At 40.7% G+C, this 23584-nt stretch overlaps 2 protein-coding genes across 2 annotated transcripts in view; both read right to left on the bottom strand.

Moving 5' to 3' along the window:
• Window positions 1–255: 255 nt before the first annotated feature.
• Window positions 256–17565, bottom strand: ALKBH3 (alkB homolog 3, alpha-ketoglutarate dependent dioxygenase). Its single transcript, XM_039731014.1, has 9 exons — window positions 17496–17565; window positions 16160–16272; window positions 14968–15002; window positions 14038–14085; window positions 12243–12346; window positions 10967–11055; window positions 7838–8047; window positions 2192–2290; window positions 256–1666 (listed from the first exon to the last, which is right to left on the bottom strand). Exons 1-9 carry the CDS (start codon window positions 17563–17565, stop codon window positions 1574–1576), a joined length of 861 nt encoding a protein of 286 aa, XP_039586948.1. The 3' UTR covers window positions 256–1573.
• A 1368-nt stretch (window positions 17566–18933) lies between these two features.
• HSD17B12 (hydroxysteroid 17-beta dehydrogenase 12) overlaps window positions 18934–23584 on the bottom strand; it is an 84128-nt gene continuing 79477 nt past the window's right edge. The window contains 2 exon segments of the mRNA XM_039730968.1: window positions 18934–20634; window positions 20789–20938. Of these exon segments, the coding sequence (XP_039586902.1) occupies window positions 20530–20634; window positions 20789–20938 (255 nt within the window). The 3' untranslated portion in view covers window positions 18934–20529.

The following is a 23584-nucleotide window of genomic DNA, read 5'->3' as shown; positions in this document are numbered from 1 at the left end:
GACAAATTAGCACTGTTCCTTGGTTAAGGACACCACTCTCTGGGAGGACTGCCAAACCTGGACACATACAGGGATGTGCACAAAGCTCCAATGACTCAAAGAAAAATACGAAATTAACTGACTCCTTCAACTCTGAGTCCCATGAAATACATCACAGAGCCATAGATAAAATATTCAAATGCAAGGAATTAACATTAAAAATACTCCAAAAACATTTCTGTACAAATTGGGATGAAAGTGAAGACATAACGAAGCTAAGTTTTCTAGTAACATTCATTCATTTTAGAAGAATAACGTATGGTGGTTTAGGTAGAGAAGGAAAATGCTTCTAGGAAACGATTCTGCCCAATTTCCGACCACAGGGAGTGAACTGGCTCAACATTCATGTCCTTTATGTCATCAGTAATATGAAAATGTAGGCATAACTGCCTACTAATAACTTGACTGTTGTCATCAAATAACAACTTAAACCACAATAAACATGGCTAAGAAAAGACAGATATTTTCCCAACACCAATTTATTCTTACAGTGAAGATGGACATTAGCTTGCTTAACAAAGCTAATGTGTTACAAGGCATATTTACCTGTGCTTAGATCATACTGCAGGCAGGCAGTGAAGATGGACCAAACCCATGATTTGATCCTGTACAGTGATGATATTTAGCTGCAGTAAGAACTTAGTCACACAGGCAGCACTCCTGACTTAACATCCACACTGCAGTCATGAGCCCACTGCTTCCCAGCAGCAGCTGAGTCGCAACAGGCAAGCTTGAAGGATCCCAGCAGGTCAGCCTGGAATCTGGTCTGAGGTGCTGGCTGCTGATCTGTGGCAGCAGAGGCTCAAGAGACAGGAGAGGCTCAAGAGTGATATTCTTTAATTCAACATGCACTGACCCAGAAGCAGGGTCATCAGATGTCTCTGCTGCTTGCCTTTGCCTTGTCCTGTCTACATGGATAAACTATTAGGATAAAGTCTGACCACAGAGTCCATGGCAGAAGAGAGCCTTGACCCTCTGTTCCACTAGACACCAGTATAATTCAAGTAGTTATTTAAGTTATGAAACTGATTGCTTAACTGGAAAGGACCCTGCAACCTACAGATAAAAAGCAGGGCACCACCCTTTGGTGAAATGAGTAATACCCAGAGATCATCCCCAAGTGCAGCTTTCTCATTTCTGTACAGACACACAGAGGTGGCTTTACATCATAGAATCCCATCTTGTCATTACTTCCCACAGAGATCACAATTGGGAGTAAAGGAGAGACAAGACAAGGTGCAAACTATGTGCTCACTGAATCTGTCTCCTCTCACATCTTCCATGTGCTTTGTGCTCTTTTAAGAATAATCACTGCTCACAAACTTAAACCCTGTGATTCAGTATAACCTAATAACATATAATTTCTGTCCACATAACACAAGCAGCTTCTGATTGCCAAAGGTCTTCATAATATCAACTCTTTTCCCCATGACTTCAAGGAACTCTGTTTCTGTAAGGCTTCCTTTAAATCTGTAGCAATCTAAGGATCTAGATGTGCTGTGGGTGTACATCCAACAATGTCCAAAGTAGCTCTTTACTTCCAAGCTCCATCAGGTTCTGGATAAATGATCCTAAATGTCAAGTTTATTCGTTCATCTCTAGAATGATACTCCTTAGGCACTCGATGGTGTTAGTGGCATTAGGGGAAAAAAAAAAAAGAAAAGCATGAGTTGTACATTTAAAATACAGGTAATCAAACAATGACTAAAACCTTCCTTTCCTGTGATGACTTTTTATTCATATTTCTAAACATTTAGCTAAGGTAAAACAAAAAAGATTCTGACTGCTCAGGGCCACTGAAAACAAGAAGTCTTTGTATATTACTGTAGAATTCTTAATTTAAAGTTACAACTTTTTGATATTCTAAATTTCTATATTGATTTTGTTATTTTCTCTGCAGGCTGCAACCTTTGTTGCTGTACATTAATGCTGGAACATCTGAACTGATTCCTACTGCATCACTTGGCACACGAAAGCAAACCCATTGTTTCTGTGGGTGCTTTCAAATCCTGAGGCAGAAAGTAATACTAATGCCTTGGAAAACAATTGTGCCACTGGAAGCACAATGTCCCATACCTTCATAGGAGTGCTCAGCATATCTGGACAACTGCATTGCAAGTAAAGCACATAAACAGTGTCAAGGAGTTCTTACCTGCCAATCCTCCTGGGTGGCTCCCTCCATCACCAACAGACTCCCGTGATCAAGTGGGATTCTTATCCTTTCTACGTAAGTATAGTCCCCATCCTCTTCCTAAAAAGAAACATCAGACACTGAAGAAGCAGGCACGTGCATTTGGTAGAAAACCAGTCCTTTACAGCAGAGCTTAAAAAGCCTGTGAGGGAGGAGGCTCTTCCAAGATTAAGAAATCTAAGTAAGCCTCTCTGTATCTGCATTTCATATAAAGTCCAGCAGCCAAGCATTTTAACAATGAAAAGAAGCCACTGTATCTCACTGGCTGGATGCCACAGGTAAAGCTCAACAATTTAGGAGAAAACCTCCTTTAGGCTTAGAAAAGTCAGTAACAGCAATTACTTTCTCGTTTAAATGGGACATCTCTGAACTCCATTTTACTTAGAAATTTTCAGGTCAACTTGCTTTACAAAGCCAGTGAAGTTAAACAAAGTTTTTACTTTCTTATGTGTCATGACTGTCAACCAAAGCTCCTTTCAGAACTTTTATTTGTAGAGCTGATGTCAGACACACAGAAAACACACTTGACTTTCAGAGGTCAAGAAGTTTATGAAGGAAATTTATTTTTGGCATCAAAGGTAGAAGAGACTTTCTGGTAACAAATATGGAAAGTGCATCAGATGACTTCTTTATATTCACTTGGTAACTCTATATATGTACCACAACACCACCTGCTTACAAAAACAGGTATAGTAAAGCAAATGTTCTGCTTTTTAATATATTAGAATTTTCATAATCTTGAGTTACATATTCAATACAATCCAAGCTTTACACTATCCAAGTACACTGGCTAAACTTTTTTTTAAAATCCTTAATTACAGTAACTACAGTTAATAAGTAAGGAAAGCTCAGCATGAGTTGATAGAAAGCTGTGAAATGTAAAATCTGTAAGAATTCCTGGACTCCATCAAGGTTGTTTCCTTGAAATGCTATCAAAATCAAAAAGATAAAAGATCTAGTATAAATCTATATAAATCATCCAAGTTTGTTTCTTAAGTCTCAGAAAAGTTTATTGCTATCGTGGTAGGAAATGTTTTCTGGACAGTGTAGAGGAATCTTCTATTACATGGGAAAGTAAATTGAAAAATCTTGTAAAAGAATGTATAAAAAATAATGCAGTTATACAGGCAAATGATGCAAAATCATTTTCAATTGCAAAAGTCAGCATTTTTCATGGAGAATACTGGCTTCTAGTCTTCCGCTTCACCTATTTACCTATTACCAAGAGAATTACCCTTACAAAAGTTCAAATCCTGTATTTTTCAGATTTCATCTTGATTGTATCCATTTTCCAGTTCACATCTCTAGCACCAACTGCGTAAATGTCCTCCTCCACAACAAAGTAGTCCCACCTACCAATACTTCTGCATGTAACATGTTTATTTTCACTGTCTCTGACCAAATCCTCACTGCAGTTTTTTACAGATTCAGTAATGATGAATACCAGTTATAGTGCCCTTTCCTCACACAGTGCACTGCCTGCCATGGACTGCCTCAGTCCTGCAGCTGAGCACTTCCCTTCTTCCTCTCTGCTTGTCTACAGCTTCTCAAGCCCTGCCAATACTGGTGGGCAACACCTCCTCATCCTCTGCAGCCACTGCTGTCTGTGTCTCTTTTATGCCAATCTAAATCTCGCTTCATCTTGCTCTGAATCTCTGCTTCTACCACGCTCCAGATTCCCACATTCATCTTCAATTAGGTCTCTTATGACACAAAGGGTTATTTTTCTGTTGTTTCCAGAAGTACTAGGAGATCTTTACCTTCTGCTAGGCAAAAAGGACCATGCTCCAGGGATTCATTTGAAGGACAGACCCATCTCAAGACTGATTCCCTGAACACCAGGATCATCCTGCTATTGTCTAACAGGTGTGAAGCTCCCTCCCTTCCCAGCAGCCATGGGTTTCCTTGGCTATAGATGGAAGAACAGCAAGGTGACAGCTGGCTTTCCAACTCCCTCCACAGTTCACATGGCCACTTGCTGGATCACCATCCAGCTGGTCCCTGTGGCACCCACCCGCCTCTGCCACAGGGCACCTCCCAGTGGAATGTGGTGCAGCAGGTATCACCTCCCCCCCACAGTAACATTCCCCTCCCAGCTTTCAGGAGCTCACAATCAGATAACCTGGCACAGAGCTGAGCAGTGAAGGAATACTAGAAATGGTAGTGTGGCTGTACCAAAACACCCATCCCACAGGGTGAAAGCAATTCCTCTGGACTGGGAGCATGAAGTCTTGTCCAAGTGGGCCTGGGGGCTTGAGGCTGTGTGGGGAATGGGAGGAGGTCACGGTGCCACAGTGGTGACACTCAGGCTGTAGGCAAGCACAAGAGGACTCACTGACTCAACCAATAGCTGTGTGAACTGTGTATGAATCACAGCTCTACAGCAAAACATTTGTCTCCTGATTTCAGTGTAGGCAGGAGCTACAATGATGGGGGCAGGGGGAACAAGAAAGCAGGAGCAAGGTTAAAGTAATTTACTGGAACTGGAAGAAGAAAATAGAAGAAACCACATCACTGGAGACTTTTAACTATGAAGCAGGCATCCAAAAATCCCTAGAAACCATTTAAATCAAAGAAAAAATACCAGCTGCTATCACGTAATTGGTCCAAATAAACAGAAGATGCTGTATTTAGAAAAAAGAATGCTTAAAATTTCCAGCAGGCAAAATAAAACTGTTTTTGGAGTCATGTTAATTCTCATTAAGTCTCCTTATTCCAGTGAGGAATTTAAACCTGAAATGTATTTGCAGCTTTTTTAACATGCACAGGGCTGATATCTCGGTAAGATTTATCTCTACTTATCCACAAAATATGCTTAAGAAGATACAAATAGTCTGTGCATGTCTCTACACTTCTTTGCCCTCTATTATATGACGAAGACTTATCCAGTACAGTGCTCACCAAAAAGGAAGACAGAGGACTGAACCTCTCTTTACCTTCACCCTAGAACTATTTTCAAGATTATAAAAAAGCCACTTAAACCTAAGTAACCTTTTTTTTCACTTTTGCCAAGTGAAAAAAGATTTCAGATTGTGTGATTGCTTCAGAGTGACTTACATAAACACTACCAAATTACTAACAGACAATTGTCAAAATTCACATAAACATGCACAGAAAGTGCATCAACACTACTGGCCATCTTTTCAGTTAGAGAAATGGGACTTTATTCACTGTCAGGTTCATCCACATTTCAAGACATAATCTAGAAAATATTTGTAGAGATACCAGCATGAACTGAAGTCTCTGAAGGCTCTGATCTAGCACTCTTCAACTGCCCTTCAAGCTGTGACCTCACTTGTGGTACATAGGGTTTTGTACTCAATACATGGTCCCCACTCAGGAAACCACATTTTTCCCTAGGACCATTTATCCACAGTGATGTTCTACCATAAGTGATCACCACCATAAGTGATGTTCTTATCTTGTATGCTCATTATATCTTTCATCTCAAAATACTTAAAAGCACTTACAAGAACAGAGGGAAACAAAGGCCTTTGAAACACTAGAATCTGAACTATCACAGTGTTGGCCCTCAAAGAGGTTAAATTTTGGGAGGAAAAGGATTTACTTTCTATTTCCCTCCTCAATGAAGACAAACTCTGGAAAACCCAATGTAATGATACTGGCTGATACTGAAACCAGGGGGAGCCTGAATACCCGTGATGACTGTTAATCTGAATTCCTTTCCCCTAGATTACATTCCTCTTCCTGTAACTTGCTTTTCAACAAAGGAATGATCAAACTTCAAGAGTCTACAATCAGTTTTAACTTTCTCTTAATGAAAGAGAGAATGCTACAGTACAATAGGGTATAAAAATTACTTCTTTGGTACAGCCTGAAAGGTTGTAATTTCCATCAGAGCCTCTTGTAACTCCCACTTGCCAAAGCATCCATTGTCATAGGATGCTCTGAGGAAACTTAAGTCTTTGGGAATGTGCAAAGAATACGTAATGTGTGCCATGTAATTATTAAGTATGAATTCCCTTAGGCACAGGACACACTTAATAGCAACTATTTCAAAGACCTGCACATGGGGATTCTACCTCAGAAAAAGGTATGTCACTTGCAAAAGGAATACACTTTACAGCTACCAAGACCCAGCTAGTCAGAAATATCAGGTCAAAGGTGTTAAAAAAACAATTAGGAGAGCTTGAGAGATACATATAGAAAACCATCCATCTCTGGAAGAAAAGGGAAGAAATCGTGCAGTGCAGCTCAATCAAGGCAGTCAAGTACAAATGACACAGACTGAATTTCCCCTTTGCTAAAACTGGGTGTCTTTTCAGAAAATCTATAAAAAAGGCATCTTACTCAAGAACTAGGATTGATTTTTAAGACAGAACCGGCAAAGTTTATACTGAAGTTTAAGAATATTTTATTCTGATTCTGTTCTGATTGATGGGGAACACAGGCCCTTCTAAAATGAATCCAAGCATAATTTACAGTTTTCTAGAGGAATAAACTTTTCAACTGACATTTTATTATCAACACAGCATCAGGGATACTTACTCATACTATGCTCACTGACATAATAAACTGGTTATGTGATCTCATGGTCAGGGACCAAGATTGAATTCACTTCAGGCAACAAAGAATTTACAAATTTGAGATCTGGTGAAAACTACAAACTATTTGTTTTCTGGTTCAATTTCTGACCTTTGCTGTTCAGACTAGGTGACCCAAGGTGACTCTTGATGGGCAAGCTTCAGTATGTCAGCATTGAGTTTTCCTGTAGGCTGGTCATTATCATCTCTGCTTTCTGTACTACCTACTCAGAATAAATAGCAACACAAGCAGCTAGCAAACTTCTTTCCAAAGTTGTCAAAGAATGCACAAGCAGAAAATTCATCTGAAACAAGATGTCCTAAAATAAGGCCTGCATTCTCATCATATGTGAATCCTTTACTTGGATAAATACTAACTGTAAAGTTTAAGCTGGCTTACAAACAAAGTACTCTCAAGCAGAGCACTTTATCTAGCAGGAGTATTCACTACTGAATCACTAATTAAGTCCCAAAAGGATATTCCACAGGTCTCCCTATCCAAGTAGAGGATCACTGTTTAGCCTTCAAGTATGATGTGACAGCTTCCAAGGCATTTCATGGAAAAGAAATGAGCTTCTTCCCTTTGTTCACTGCCCCTCAATCTGAATACACACACGTCAAAATGCAAACACCATTAAGAGGATTTTTACTTACAAGAGTAGTCAGAACTACTCTTCACCCCATGTACACTCTGCATTACATAACACTGTCCTGAGTTTAAGAAAATGCAACTCTTTGATTCATTTGCACAATGTAAGTCCACTTCCAGCATCACTGATCTCATTTTAAGCACCAGGAAGGGCCCTTATTTGGACAGAAGGCTGCCCAGGTTCCAATTCACTGCACTACACTGCTGTACATTATTAGAGTGCTGCCATCACCATCCTCAGAATGTCATGGTCCATGGGAGAAATTTCTTGAGCCCTACACTTATTCCACAGAACCTTCCAAGTTGTGCTTTCATTAACTTTGAAATGCTTTAGCAATTAAGTTTCCTTAAACAGAGGAAAACAATAAACACATTAGTAGTTATAAAGTCTCTCAGTGTGGTAGGAACACTCACAGGGGAGGGTTTTTTCCTCATCTCAAAGGTCCTAGTAGCACCAAAGCTGAGCGAGGCAATGACAGGATTTTTCCCCAGCGATGGCTCGTCGTCACTGTGCCAGTCCACGCTGTCCTTCTCGTGCCGGTAGAGGTTGCAGAGAAGAGAGTTGAAGGTGTAGCCAGTGAACTCCTCAATGCGCTCCTTCAGCATGCTCAGCAGAGGATGCCACTGCAACCAGCACAGAGCCAAATGTAAATGCCATGAATGAAGGGCAGGGGATGCAAGACAGGAGGCAAAAACCACCAAGAAACAACATATACTGCACTTCAATCACAATAAACTTAATATCAAACAAATGATAGCAATTGTGATGATATTTTCAGTAGAGCAGAGGAATGGGCTGGGCTTTCTGCGAAATATGCACACGTTACCCATCACTCAATGCTAAATCATCTCCTAAAACTCTGCAGCCAGGCTGCCTTTCATACAAATGGAGGCAATCAGTGACTAAATGACACTGCTCTCAATTGCCTGCAGCTGTTGACAGAGAACAAGAGGAAATGGTTGGCATGACACAACCCTCTGTCCCCACTCTGTTAGCACAGCTTGTTGAGCTCAACTCATCACCTCTTGGGGTTTTGACTTGACACCGTAACTCTTCAGAGGGTCACAAAACCAATGTCACTGGCTCTGGATTTCATCCTTCCCTTTGCTAACATCTTGCTGAGCCCACAGCCCAGTAAAGCTCTGTACAATCCACTACAAGTCAGTCCAGTTATTTAATGTTATGAAGTTACATCATGACTTTCATCTGTCAGAGTGCTTTTGCAAACTTCACAAATATATAAAAAAAAAAAAAAGCCAAAGCAATGTAGGGCACAATATAATGTGCCCATTATATAAGCAGAAACAGAGAGCAAGAGAGGATAAGAAACTGATTCCAAATCTCCCACTGCACCACTGGCAAAGAAGCAACACACAGCTGGAAATATTTTCTAGCATTCACCTCTGATAAACAAGGCTGCACTACCTTCTTTCCAAGCTTCCCCACGTTTAACAAGTATTTAACTATTGGTTACACTGCAGGAGCCTCAACATACCATCTTTCCCTCATGGGGTATTTCTAGCTAAGTCATGCCTTCAACAATTAAGCATCATCTGAGTAATTAATTCTAGTAAACATAGGCTGCAGTTATGGAACATGTCGGGAAAGTAGTAATATCACCCAAAAAAAGCCCAAACTGGGCTGCCTGAATGTGCAGAAGAGTCCAACAAGAATTATTTAGAGCACTTTTCAGTGACCAGCTGTAGCATCCCATGAACCAGGACGAGATTTCTTCAATGCCCATCACAGAAGTATATGTCACTAAAATGCTACCATACGGTGAATTTTACAATGTAATTGAAAGCCCACTACAAACCTGCAGCAGTGGAAGTAGTTTTGTTAAAACAACTCTATCACTGCTTACAGAAAAACACTTTCTAATAGCAAAATAATTGAGGCACAAACACTGGATTATATCTAGAAGTGCTGCAATCACACCAATTCTTACCAAACAAAAAAGGAGAGGCACAAAGCTAATTACTCCTACAGATAAAGTGTTTAAGGAAGTAATCAGTTTTGGCTAAGCTGTGCACTAAATTACTCAGGATATTTTTGTGCTAGAAACCCTATTTTACAGGTAGAGACTGTACTCTTAACACCATCCCCTACTTTTCTAGGCTGGGTGAAAGATCAGTGTCCCTGTGCAGTGCACCCATAGATCTGCCTATGGGCAACTTCCAGCCGTGCAGTTTCTCCAGTACTTCTCACTTTTTGCTTGAGTTTCTTTCTCTCAGTAAAAAGAAGAAACATTCAGGAATAAAAGACAGAACCAACCTGAGTAACTCATTTAGGCCTTGTACCTTTTGGATGAAACAAGCCAGTGGCCCAATGAGTGCTATCTCAGAACTTGATGCAAACTGAAATGAAACCTTGAATTCAGTGTATATGGGCTCTATCCAATCTCTGAATAGCAATGGATTTCACAGCAGGCAGTTCTGAAGTGGATTTAAATAATTAGGATAAAACAGAATGATTTTGTGAGGGCATTTCCAATCCTTAAAGCCATTCAGCTTGCAGAAAAGCCCATTTAAAATAGTATTTCACGATTTAAATAATTAGGATAAAACAGAATGATTTTGTGAGGGCATTTCCAATCCATTCAGCTTTCAGAAAAGCCCATTTAAAATAGTATTTCATAAACAAGTACCAAAGGATTGCCTGGTTTTCCACCAGAAGTTCCAAAGACCATAGAATTTTTTACTACAGTATTTTTGAGACTACTAAATCCTCACAACTCATCATGTTCAATAACGCCTTTCAACTCTTCCCAAACATCCCACTTTGGCAGCAGTTCTGGGACTTGGGACAATTTTCTCTCATGCTATCCAGCTTTCAACAGTGACACCTAATTACTGCCGTGGAAATTTTAAACAAAGCAATACCAAGAGACAGGCTGATGGGGACAAGAGGCTGAGAGAGAGGGAGGGAGAGAAAACATGAACAAAACATCACTGAGTCACTCAGAAGGCTTTTAACTCTTCCAAAACAGTGTGGGAAATTACATGCTACAATCTGGAGTTGCTGAGCAGATGAGCTGCTCAGCAGCTCACAGATGTGTGCATTTCATAGCATCCACACAGGAATCAAAATATGCCTAAACTTTCATTTAAGCAGTATTGAACCTAAGTGTTTCTGAAAGTAACTAATTCAGTAATTGGTACTACTGTATCTTTACAACAAAAAAGTCAATATGATTGTGGGCAGTACAATCTCCCACACAAAGATGCTTGGTAAGTCATACAGAGCAATTCAGAGTTTTGTACAAAGCTACAGTGACCCAAAGCAAAACTTTAAACTCTAGAGTAGTAACCTCTTTTTGGCAACATTTGGCAACTAAATCATACTGCTCTCAGTCAACTCACTCATAAAGTGTGTTGTAAAAAACTGACCACATTCCAGGACAATCTGCTGCTGATCACAAATGAAATGCCAACAGATTCTCTAGATAACCATAATACAGGATAGAGGGAATTTTTGTCTCTTGATCTCTGCAAAGGATTTCTCTGTAGATAATAATGAAACACATACAAACATTTACATACATTTGGATTTGGCTGCATTGTTATCCTGGAGTATGTGTAAGGAAGTTCCCCATACCAGGATGTAAGCCGTGGCTCCTCAAAAGATACTTCTGAAAAAAAACCAGGAAGACTTTCTCAGTTGCCTTACCAAAGGATTTGAAAATAGAAAGATAATGCAATTCTGCCAAGAAATTTGATCAAAAAGGGATTACCCATTCACCTAAAGTTAAAAAACAGTCCCTTAAAATCCTCAGCTTTACCTAAAGAACTCAAATGAAGGAATTAAATTACTCAAAATCAGGTGTGCATCTGCAGGATGAATCACCTTGCCAAAATCTTGGAAACATATCCATTTTCTTATCCCTAAATGCCAGACATAGCAGGGACTGGATGAGTTAAAGATAGCAAACGAAGCTGAAATCTTATCTTGTTTTACATTCACTTGGTTCTGGTGCCCAGTATGCTGGTGTAAGCTGCAAGATGCAGATGGATCCACTGGAAAGGGTGAAGTAGAAAGGACTGTAGCACACTTGGGACATTACAGAAACAAAATGTAGTAAGGCTGGACACAATACTTTGTCAAATGTATGTGTGCTCTGTGGTATAATACAAACATCAGGTTAAAAATACTTTCAGTTTCTGAAAAGACATCTTGGCAATTATTTCTCATGCTTGACAGGTAGCATTCTCCATTATACTGTCCCTTTATTGCCAGCCAAGAAACACATTTTGAAAACATTCTCCAGCCTGATACATTACCTTACATCAGTTCCTGCCTGAAAGTGAAATTTAGCTAGAGCAGGTGCCCCTTAGTGAACACATCCAGAATAGCAGCCTTTTCACCTACTGCATATTGGAACTAATAATTAAAGCCAAAGGAAAAGGAACATGCTCTGCTGGGATTTTCAGTAAAAGAGGCAAACAATATACCTCATGAAAGAAACCTCCAAGAACACAGTTTTGGCAGCATTGCTGGGAAATTGTATGATGGTGGCCAGACTTAATCTTAAAAAATGAGTGAGAAAAATAACTGGAAATTTTACTGGAAACAGTAAAATTCCAAGATTTTTAAGACAGGCAATTTTACTTTGCAAAGATCTCATTTAGTTGACAATAGTAACATGGTATTAGAGATTGAAAAGAAAGCTGCAGTAGTCTTCAGATATGCATGGAAAACCTGCATGGCAACTTGAAGAAGTGGGAACACTGAAAATGAAAACCAACTCTGACCAGAACACAGATTCTGTTATGGAACTGACCTGTGAATGAGCTGAAAAGGTGGTCACACACTCCTTACCATGTCTGATGTGAGTTCGCTGACCCCAGGGTATGTCTTGAAGGAGTTGCTCAAACATCCAGTCTGCTTGTTCTGAGTCAATAAAGCCAGGAATCAAACGAATCCTGAGCATGAAAAAGAAAAATTGAAGGAATACACATTTCTGTATCTGCTTTGGGAAAATATTTGCATTTCCAGTATTCCCAAAGGAGATAAAAATGGCTGTAATCCATCATATCAAAAGTCAAAGCCCAGTATTCCGTTTCTGACCACAGCCAAAGCAGGCATGAAGGAAAGAACAGAAGGGCTCTTTGCATTTCCAGTATTCCTAAAGGAGATAAAAATGGCTGTAATCCATCATATCAAAAGTCAAAGCCCAGTATTCTGACCACAGCCAAAGCAGGCGTGAAGGAAAGAACAGAAGGGCTCCTGTTGAGTCTTACCCTCAACAAATGAATGTAATTTCTTTTCAAAACCTATAAAAACATATGACAACCAGCAATATACCATGAATTCCAGGATCAGCCATTTGCTGTGAAAAAATGGCATCCTTCTGCTTGTTATTAACTTCATATCTGATAAATCAGATAGACCTGATTATGGCAATACAATCAAAATTAAGTAAATAATTGCTCTTTATTCACCACTTCCATATCACTTAGAATTTCATAGCCCTTTATCCCTACTGCCATTCCTGCTCTCTTTTTCAAAGCATAAGGAGAAGTATTTAGCATAAGGACAGTATTTAATGTCTCCTATTTTTTCATTTCCATATGTACATCAAATATTTTGATTGGTCTCACAGTCATCCAAGAATTACAGCCACTGTGGTGGGCTGCAGAGTAGGAATGCTGCTAACAGTCGTTTACTCTCACAAGTATTTCATGCCCCAAAAATGTCACAGTAAGAGTATATAGTAAAGGTGTTAAAAAAATGCAAATCTGATTATTAACTTTCCAGAAATATATATATTCCATCAGTGTATTAGGAAAACAAACTCCAGAAAATGCAGGATAACCCAGCTGTGTATCTTGTCTCTTTCCAGCTGGTCAGAGCTTTTATTTTTCAAAATACTTCAAAGATTTACTTGCATCTTTAGAAGAATCTAAGATGAAGGCACAAAAATAAAATAATACAATAATCAGAAGAAATTAAATAAACACACAAAAAATTACTATGTCTTTAGCATTTTTTCCACTGTTAATAAAAACCTATTAAATTCAAAAGAAGAGGCTTAATACTGACATTGCAGCTAAGTCCACAAGATAAAATGTATTTTACTCAGTAGGAATCACAGAACAAGTAGGTTTTGTTTTGAAGTGTCCTGAAGCTGAAATAATTAAAGCATGGCATATAAGCACAAGGACAATCCTGAGGTTACCACAAATGCCTAAAGTTAAATGCTTTCATTAGATTTATTTAAAACAACTCCAATTTACAGCTACAAGTTTTGGGTTGCTCTTAACTGTACAACAGACATCACACACTTGCTAACACAGGAATAGTGATCCAAATTTGCATCAGCAACTTACTGTGAATCGCGACACAAATGGACACAGCCCCTTGTCTTTATTCTGGAAAAAGCACCAGATGCAGTATACACCACATGTCAAGAGGTTTCTCTTATTTCTCTTCAGTGCTGCTCAGAACCATCTCAGTCCCTGCTATGTGCCACTCAAAAGTATTTTCAGAAGTACTCTAAACAGATGAAGTGTCATGTGCAGCTGATGATGCCAAAACTCTCTGCAGAGACTGGACTTCAGAAAGCTGAGCACCACATTACTCTGCAAAAGCCAATAACATTTCATCCACTTACCTAGAAATGCCAGTTGGTCCCTTGCTGAGCTCATACACACCAGGCTTGCTGAGGATGTAGGAAGGAAAGAGCCATCAGAAAGACTATCAAGAAATTATCTTAGACTGAGCAGCACAGACTAGAATTGCTGTAGGCCTGGACTAGGGAAAGTTTTCTTGAAAAGAGAAAAGAAAGTTAGAAAAGGGAAGGAATAATGTCCTGGACATAAAGGTCAGAATAAGGCAGCAAGGCATGCTGCAGAAGCAAATGAGTTTGTGTGTACTCCCTGTCCCTCCCTCCACCAAAAGCTCAGTATGGTTTTAGGGCTCTCAGAAAAAAAAAAATAAAAGAGGGATGTCACAGGGAACCAAAGGAAGACAACAATACGTGACTGCGCTCAGATCACTACGTTTGCATTTATGGATACACTGAGAAAGAAAATTCTACCAAGACAGCCAAACTGACCCAAGCTGGATTTTCAGTATCTCTAACTCCACCATACACCACCACACTTTGTCACCCTTTATGTCAGAATTATCCTGGGAAGATCCCCATTTCAACACAAAGGGTAAGTGACATACAAATACCCAGCTTCACTATGAAACTTACTATCAGCTACTTCTCTGAGTCCTGAAAGAAACTGCCATACCAGCTATATTTCTGGTATATTCCATAGTAAGTAATTTCTAACACAGTTTACACTGGGACTGTCCCAGGAAAATGCACACTGCCAACCAAAGGAGACATACTGGCAATTGTGCTGAACCAGAGTGCTCAACTGATCATGGTTACAGGCTTCCCAGCTATACCAAAGGCATAAAAACCAGTTAACAGACTTGGGTTCTCCTGATAACACATTCAGCTCATGATAGAAGAGTTAAAAGTCTATAATTTCTACTCTTACCATATACAATGACAGAAAAAGTGCAGAGAAATCAGCAGGGTACTCACTCTATCACACCTGCCTCAGGAACTCTGCGCTCCACCTGAAAGAGAATGAGACAGTACACAGTGAATACTACAGCATCTGGCACCCTCCAGTCAAACATCATCTCTAGTGACCCCGTGGAGCCACACACTGCCACACACCGACAAGCCCGTGAGAAAAACACACCTCAGGGCAAGAGGGAAGCGGTAACAGCTCAGCCACCCCCTCCTCTCCCAGAAACTCTCAAATCAGCTACCACTGCAGGCTGGTTTTTAGCCATCAACTGCCCCCTAAAGGACACTGGTTTCTAAACTACTTAGACATTACAATACTTGACATTTATCAACTGCAATCAAGAAAATTATTATTTTTATATTTATAAAGATATCCTTATGTACGGAAAAATTCAAAACAACCCTAAGAAACATGAACAAACTGCAGGCCTCAGTCAAATGATCAAAACATGAAAGATCACACATAGCAGGAGCTAACACTGTAAAGCTGTCTGCACAGCTGAGACAGCTGTATTTTGTTAAGAGATAGAGTAGTTTAATCCAGCCATGGCTATCATTCTGGCTGTCTAAGGGATTTATGCTTCTCTTCCCTGAGCTCAGTGGAGTTCTGATTTGCAAGGAGTTACTGCACTGAGCCAACAAGAGGATCAAAATATAGTACTATATAGACAGCAGATCCCTGCCACAGGGGAAAGAGAATCTTCCCAGGCCATCTTCAATGCTTCCAAGCCTAGATGGCAGCCTTTCAAATAGGTCTAGCTTAGAAAGAAGTGCTCATGATTACTTTTTCCCCAAGGAAAAAAGTTACCATACGCTGCATAGAGCACAATATCCTTCATCAGCTGATGGGACATAAAGTCTATAAAAGAAATAGCAGGCTCTTTCCCTGTTGCAAGTTAAGACAGATACCCCACCTGAGGAAAACAAGAAAAGCTCAAACCATGCTTAGGATATTGCACACTGAATATTTAGTAGAGTATATTCTTTTGGGCCTCTAAAAAAGAGTAGTTGTGAACACGCTAAACCGAGGAACCGTAACTTTCTGTTCATCATATACACAAAACAATTACCAACTCCGCTTAGCAAAAGCTAAGAGCTCAGCTCAGATTTTAAACAATCAACTGTATTCTCAAATAATTGTTACCAATCATTTGAAGTTTCATAGCAGATGAGATTCTGCTAGTTACCCTGTAAGTTTTACCTCTGATGGCTTTTCAAAGACAAACTGCTTTTGAGAGTGAGGCTGATCTTTCTGTCTCCATGCCGGTCTCACACCTGCAAGGGCAAGGCTGCTGGCCACAGGTGCCTTAGGTGCTAAAACAAAGAAAGAAGAAAAGATCACATAAATTCAGTATCACCACACTAAAAAATATAGTTAGGGAACACTTATGGAGTCATTCTTTGGAGCATTCCCCTATGCTTGCCAAAGACTTCAGGAAATTGCCAAACCTAAGAGTTAAAATTGCACAGGAACTGATTTTTTAAAATATGTATTTATTATTCATCCACAAACAAAACTGAAAACACACTTTTACCTGAATGGATGACATCTGTAACTTTTCACTACTACAACAAACACCTATCACACACCAGCAAATTGCTCCATGCAGCTAAGCTACTTCCCTCTGTATTCCTTTTCAAAGAAAAGAAAAATAGTTCTATTAAAACAGAATTTTTAAATCAGGGAGGAGGTGGAAGAGCAACTTCAGCGCATCACTTCAGGTGTTCTATTTACACATGCAAACAGGCTTTAAAATGGGACTGAAATAGTTTTCACTCTGCATAATTCAAACAATGGGGAACTTCTTTTAAATCCCCTTAGAAATAGGAACAATTAACTGTACCCATGACAGAAAATCTTGGGGCTATTCTCTTTCATGACTAAAACAAAATTCAGCTTGCCTAGGATGCTCAGTCTGCAGAGATATGGGATCTTTATGGAAACTATAACCAGGTGAGTGGAACACGTTTTGAGCACGTTCACAAAAACAAACCGGTCATTCCCGCACGACTAGAAACTTTCAAAGCGCTCCCCTGCCTCTGCACTCTTCGGTTTCAGTGTTTGCTAAAAAACCCTCCATCCCTTTCCACTACTTCTCTTTATCTTACAATGTTTTCGCCGTGAAAAGCCAAACGAAGGCACGTAAGGCGTTTTCTGGATAAGAAGTGCCTGACTGCTCTTGGAAGAGTCAGCTCCACCAAACACGACTCGCCCCGAACACTGGAGCCGCCCGACGGGCTCAGCTCGACGGGCCCGACAGCAACACCCACAGCCCGCGTTCCGCTGCCAAAGCCGCGGCACCTGGAGCACGGGCACACATTTCATTGAAAACCGAACGAACGCCTGCACTGCAGTTACCGACGGAACGGGGGAACGGGGCCGCGCAGGGCGCCCGGAAAGCGCAGCCGGAGACCGGCGGCCCTGCCTGCTGCTCGCCCCATCGCGCCCAGGACGGCAGCGGAGGAGCCCCGGCCGGGGGAAGGAAGGAAGAGAAGGGAAGGAAAGGAAAGGAAGGGCGGCTGTGGGCGCTCCTTACCTGCGGGCCGCCCCGCCGGGGCGCCGGCCCAGCCTCCCTGCACCCGGGCCCGCTGCCGCCTGTCCGCCATGGCCGGGCCGGCCCCGCCGCGGCTCCGCCCGCCCGCAGGGCCCGGCTCCCGTTAAAGGCGCCCTGCGCCGGCACACGCAGCGGGCCCCGCCGCCTCCCCGGCCCGGCCCGTGCGGCACGGGAGCGAACTGCACTCCAGCGCCTGCATGGCTAGAAAAACGTTCTTGGAACCAGCAAGGGACGGGCCTGATGGCAGCAGAAACCCCCTCCTATTTTCTGACAGGTGCCCAGGGTAGTCCCAAGGACGAGGACAGCTATTAAATAGACATTACCTCCATCGCTGAGGTGAAGGCATTCAAAAGCAAAGTCGAGGTAATTTAGGTTAAAGTGTAAGTAAAATTTAGGTAAAAAATTCGTTTAGCGATTCCCTGCTGCAGCTTGGAAAATCAGAAGACCTCAGGGTATGAGAGTGGGAACCCAAACTGCAGCCTGCCACCGCCTGAAAGGGGACCAGGGGCTCTGAGAGCCTCCTTACCTGGGCACAGCTCCTCTGTGCAGCTGGATGTGCATGTTATTCCCTCTGCTATACCTTTCTGGAGACTTTCAGTAGTTAGAAAATTGTTACTTGGAAATAAATGTTTATTAATAGCTTAAGAGTTCCAATAAAGTTTGTATTCTGCTTATTTAAAGTATCAGCACTGTAAAATCACAGAATATCCTGAATTGGAAGTGACCACAAGGATCATCTTAACTCCAACCAGTGGCCTTGCACAGGACAGCCCCAAACATCACACCATGTGCTTTTTGAGATTGTTGGCCAAACACTTCCTTAACTCTGTCAGGCTTGGTGCCATGATTCCGTGGGGAGCTTGTTCCAGTGCCCAAACATCCTTGGGGTGAAGAACCTTGTCCTAGTATCCAACCCAAACCTCCCTGACTCAGCTTCATGCTGTTCCCTTGGTTCCACAGAGATCAGTGTCTGCCACTCCAGCGCCCCTTGTGAGGAACACCACGATGAGGTCTCCTGTCAGTCCCTTCCAGGCTGAACAAACCAAGTCACCTTAAACTGCTCTTCACAAGGCTTCTCCTCCAGGCCCTTCACCACCTTCACCGTCATCCTCTGGACACTCTTCAATAGCTTTGTATCTTATACAGTGGCACTGAAAACTGCACACAAAGTATTCAAGGTGAGGCCACACCAGAGCAGAGCAGAGCAGGAGAGTCACCTGCCTCAACTGGCCAGAGATGCTGTGCCTAAAGCACCCCAGACAGGTGGTAGATGACAGCCAGGGAAAAGATTAATATAAGCATTGATTCTGGCATATAAAAGTACAGTAATTTTCACCATTATTACTCACAATAAAGGACAACCAGACAGTTGAATGTACCCAGAAACATTTTTACAAGAAAAAACTAATACATTAAAAACTCAAGAGTAATTTCAGGTTTATTTGTTTTACAAAGTCAAAAACATACAGATTTTTTAGTCCAATGCTTTCATATCAGATCCAGAGCAAACCAAATCACGTGCTCTTAGAGAACTAATACCACCAACTTCACCATCCCTGTTCCAAAAAATTAAGAAAACTATGGGATAGGATCTGCATCTCAGATTTGATCAGCACCATTGCATCGGTATTCAGGTTTTTTCAATGTACAGAAATGTTAGCCCCAAATCATGTCTCAGTGCAACACGTCTTACTTCAAAATCAGAGCTTGAAATTATTCTTCGAAGGACAGAAAAAAAACTTCCCCTCTTAAACCATAGGAAATCACCACAGAAAACAGTGGTAGCTGCTTGCAATTTCATTTGCCTTGCAAGTTTTATACATTTTATGTTTATAAAAAGGAATGTTAGAGACCAAAATCTTTAATAAAGAGCAGGTAAATACAGACAACAGCAGTGCAGACTTCTCATGTACTCTGATCCCTGTGTCCAGGAGTTAGGTAACTTAAGCCTCATAAGGAACATTCCACTTTGGAACAGAACCATGAAAAAAGATCAGTTAATTTTAATGCAATTAAATTAAAATTGTTCTACTCTTTAAGACATTTCCTGGTTCTAATTTTTAAAGCCATCTAAATATTCAGGAGTTACATTTCAAAGGACCTCACCAGAAAGACAGATCGATACATAACTTCAAAAAGAATTTAACCACCGTTGCTAACAAGGAGAGTAACTCATTTCAAGCTCTGCATTTAAAGTACCCATAATCTTTTACACAGCAACCAGCATGTAACATGTAACTTGTGACATTTATCTACATTGTGTTATCACCACCTATTACAAAGAACAGGCACTGAACTTTTAAAAATGTTATTACAAATCATGAAGATTACATATTACTGAAAAGTTAGAATCCATATTCAAGACCCAAGATTTCAAATGCTTTTTGCAATGTTACTTTATGTATATATTTATAGATGAGCTATTATACTTATTTTGGTTTTTGGCCCATTTCCCTCAAGTTCATAACCAAAAAAATCACACCGGACTGTGTAAGCAGGGGAGCACTCACCAACTGACTGATACTGCAGAATTCTTGCAAGTATCCAAAACTTGAGCTTCAAGAAGTCAATACTCTGGAAATAGTACTAGGTTGCCTTTTTAAATAATTATGCTCCCTTTCCTCTCCTGCACCCCTGTCCAGGAATATATAAGAACTGCTTTTTTTTGCCCTTCACCCATGAGCACAATACTAGATATGATGGACACTATATAACCAAGATGTTCCTCAACAGCGTGATGTCTGATCAAGTCCATGAAAGTATTTCATAAAGCACAATGCAATTTTAGTTCAAAGCACTTCCCCCCTCATAATATCTATAAACAAATAAAGCCTATTTTTCAATCAATATTAGAAGTCAACAGTCTTGTTTCATCTGTGTCCTCAAAACAAGACTGTTCTCTTGTTAGAAAGCACACCTACGATTGGAGATGTTTAAACATTAGGTCTACTTGATGTTGCAGCATGGTGTGGAACTTGCAGGAGTCCCAGGTTCCCAAAATCAAGTCGCTTCTCACTTACTTCTCCTTCATTTTTTTGAAATAACGAGCCCGTATTTGTTTGTTTGTTTTCATGATTAAGTTAATGGCAGTAGATGTAGGTAGAAGAGAGATGACCCATCCCTAAAAAAAAAACCAAAACAAGAAAACAAACCCAATTAATAAAAGGAGGGGGTGAGGTCTCAGCATCTTATAACCTGTTTATAACTAATTACTCTTTTGTCCATAATAAACACAAAGGACACTTCAGATCCTTACATTTTCCAAGGTGACTTACCATGAGAGCATGAGGTAGGTACCCATTGGTCTGGGACTGCAGGCCCACCGTGCCCAAGGCAGCTCTGACATATGTTTCAGGACTGGGCTTATCGAGGGTTGGCTTGCGGATTTTGGACATTTTTGTTGCCACGTAATATGGTAGAACACTCTGCACACAGGAAAACTCACGTTAAGCAGGGAATGCTTTCAAGATAACTTACAGATCCATCAAGGATCTAAAGTAACTGGAAATCAGAATGTGTACACTGAATTCTAGCCTAAGCCAGCCTTATTTTCAGTTCTAAGATCAAAATGGGATCCCAATATAAGATCAAGAACTTTTTAATCAGATAACCCATGGGTCATATGTGGACATTGTTCAGGTGTCTCCTGACAGTCAACATCACCAGCTGGAGCCCTAGAAAAAACACTCTTGCAAGCATAGGGTTGAAAAGCCATTCTTACAATCTGCCTTGTAAGTACAAAACTTCATTCCAGTTGTTTAATAGAAAATGCTGTACTGTTGCTTCTCTGTAGTAAACCCCCCATGTTTGCTTGGGAAGGAGGTGCAGAACCCAGGACAGGAATTTCATAGCAAAAGCTCCTCAGTTTGGCAGCTGTACAAAGGCAGGAGGAAGGAGAAAAGAATGTCCAGAGACTTGAAACACAGAGCTTGTAACTCCATAGCAAGGCTCAGTACCAGAGTGGAAGGACAGAAGGAAGGACCAAGAAACAGAGCACACTTAATGAGCTTTTATAGCCATGTTTGAAAGCAGCACAGATGTATGTTGATGGAGGGATGCTGACAGCACAAGGCATGTCCATGGTAGGGCAAGATAGACCTGGAGGATCCAAAGTCTCATGCTGCTGGAGAAGGAAGGGAAATGTACATGTATTTGTACACTAGGAAACAATGCTCTTTTCCTCATGGTCATGGTTTTGGCAATGTTCTTTACTTTTCTAGAGGCAAAAAACTGAGGACAAGTTATCAAAAAACCCTGGTCTACAGCCCTTAAACAGACATTAAACATACCACAACTCAACACACCTAGCGAGGTTGGAACTTCATCACCATTTGACAAGGACCTCCTAAGACACTGTCAGTGGCTCTAGCAGTGATTCAATACATCCATCCACTACTGCCTATCCAGAGAGTGCTCCCACTGCCATACCTTAACAGCAAGTGCCTGAGTGTGTCCACTTCTGCTAATTCATCTCCAAATGAGAACACCATCTCAAAAAACACTCTATTTGGGCAAATTACAGTTTGTAAACCTGCTTCCCCATGTTAGTCTCTTAAAGAATGAGCACACATGCCTGAACTCAGAAACATCAGCTGTTGCTCTCAGCAGCACAGCAGGGAAAGGACCCCTTCAGTTCTCACTGAGTGTGTATCCATGTCATAGCTGTTTCAACAGATATTTTACCACCACAAACAGGAAACATTGGTATACCTGCTCATTCCTTCACCTGAGAACATGAAAACTGTGCCCTTCTGTCCATAAATAGGACTTTCAATAATATATTATGAGTCCACTTTCAAATGGGAAGGAGAAACATGGAGACCTAAACTTCAGAAGTGAAAGCAGCTACCATTGCCTTTAAAGTCACCAAAAGCTAAAAATGCTTGGATAAGAAAACTACTCCTTCTGCTACCACAGCAGCATAGGTACCTCATTTCAGCTCCAGAATGTGAACTGCATTTCAGATTACATTTCTAACCTGAATCTCTAGCTTGATATTTTTATAAGTTAAAATTTTAAGCTTCTTATTCACCACCAAATTATTTCTGCAACATCCCCACCAAGAAAGGCACAATAGACATGATCTATTCTCTTTCTCTACTCAAAACAGACTTCAGAACTGAACTGCATTACCCAGTTACACCACTGGATAGCAGCAGGAAGGGGCAAACAATTGTGCATGAAGATACTTGAAAAAGCAAGCATATGGTAGCACTGCTGGATTGACCCACCGATCTCAAGGCACATAGAAACATGGGATTACACTCCAACCTTTTCCTTCTACCAGATGCAGGCTAGAAAACAAAAAGGCAGGTACTTCATTTCAGACATGTTAGATTTACCATCTTTGTATTAACCGGACCTTTTTTAACAGATATCAAGAGACCTGCTGAATCTATTTAGTTTTCTCCCTTTCTTCCTTCCACCAAGGAATTCAGAGATTCATTAACTGTATCTAAAACAAGCGTAACAGATTAAAAAAATAAATCACTCCTTAAAGCCTTACAGCATTTTACATTCAAACAGATATAGCCCACACTACCTGGGCAAATAACTCTCCTTATTCAGGGAAAGCTTATCCTGCACTATAGTTTCAAAACGTGCCTTAAAAGTAGCTTATGTCAGTACAATGTGTCTTGCTCACTTAATACTTCAGCTACTGCTTATAGCTCTGATGCATATTAAAACTGGTTCACAAGCAAAATTGGGTTCTTGAATATTATTTAGATGTAAGAAGTCAGATCTCAAGACCTGAATAGTCAAGTCATAAGTCTGAACAGCTTGTTTACACATGTTTACACGATTTTATAACCTTTTTTACCTTACTTTTAAAGAAGTAAAGAGACCTGAACTCTCAGGCATTGCCAAATAAGTTTCCTTCCCTTTCCAATGTGGGAAAAAGGAGAGTGGGGAACATAAAAGGGAAACTGAAGAGTTACATCAAGCAAAGCTGGTCCGTATAGAAAGCTAAACAGCAAAGCTAAAAAGGTTTTGGAGGAAGGAAGGTAATGCCATTAGACATCACTTTGGCAACAGAATACTTTTGTGAACACCTGGAGATAGAGCTGGGC

This window comes from Passer montanus, unplaced genomic scaffold (assembly GCF_014805655.1).
Source record: "Passer montanus isolate IOZ18808 unplaced genomic scaffold, ASM1480565v1 scaffold75, whole genome shotgun sequence".
Lineage (NCBI taxonomy): Eukaryota > Metazoa > Chordata > Aves > Passeriformes > Passeridae > Passer > Passer montanus.
This window is presented reverse-complemented; position numbering and strand designations above follow the sequence as displayed.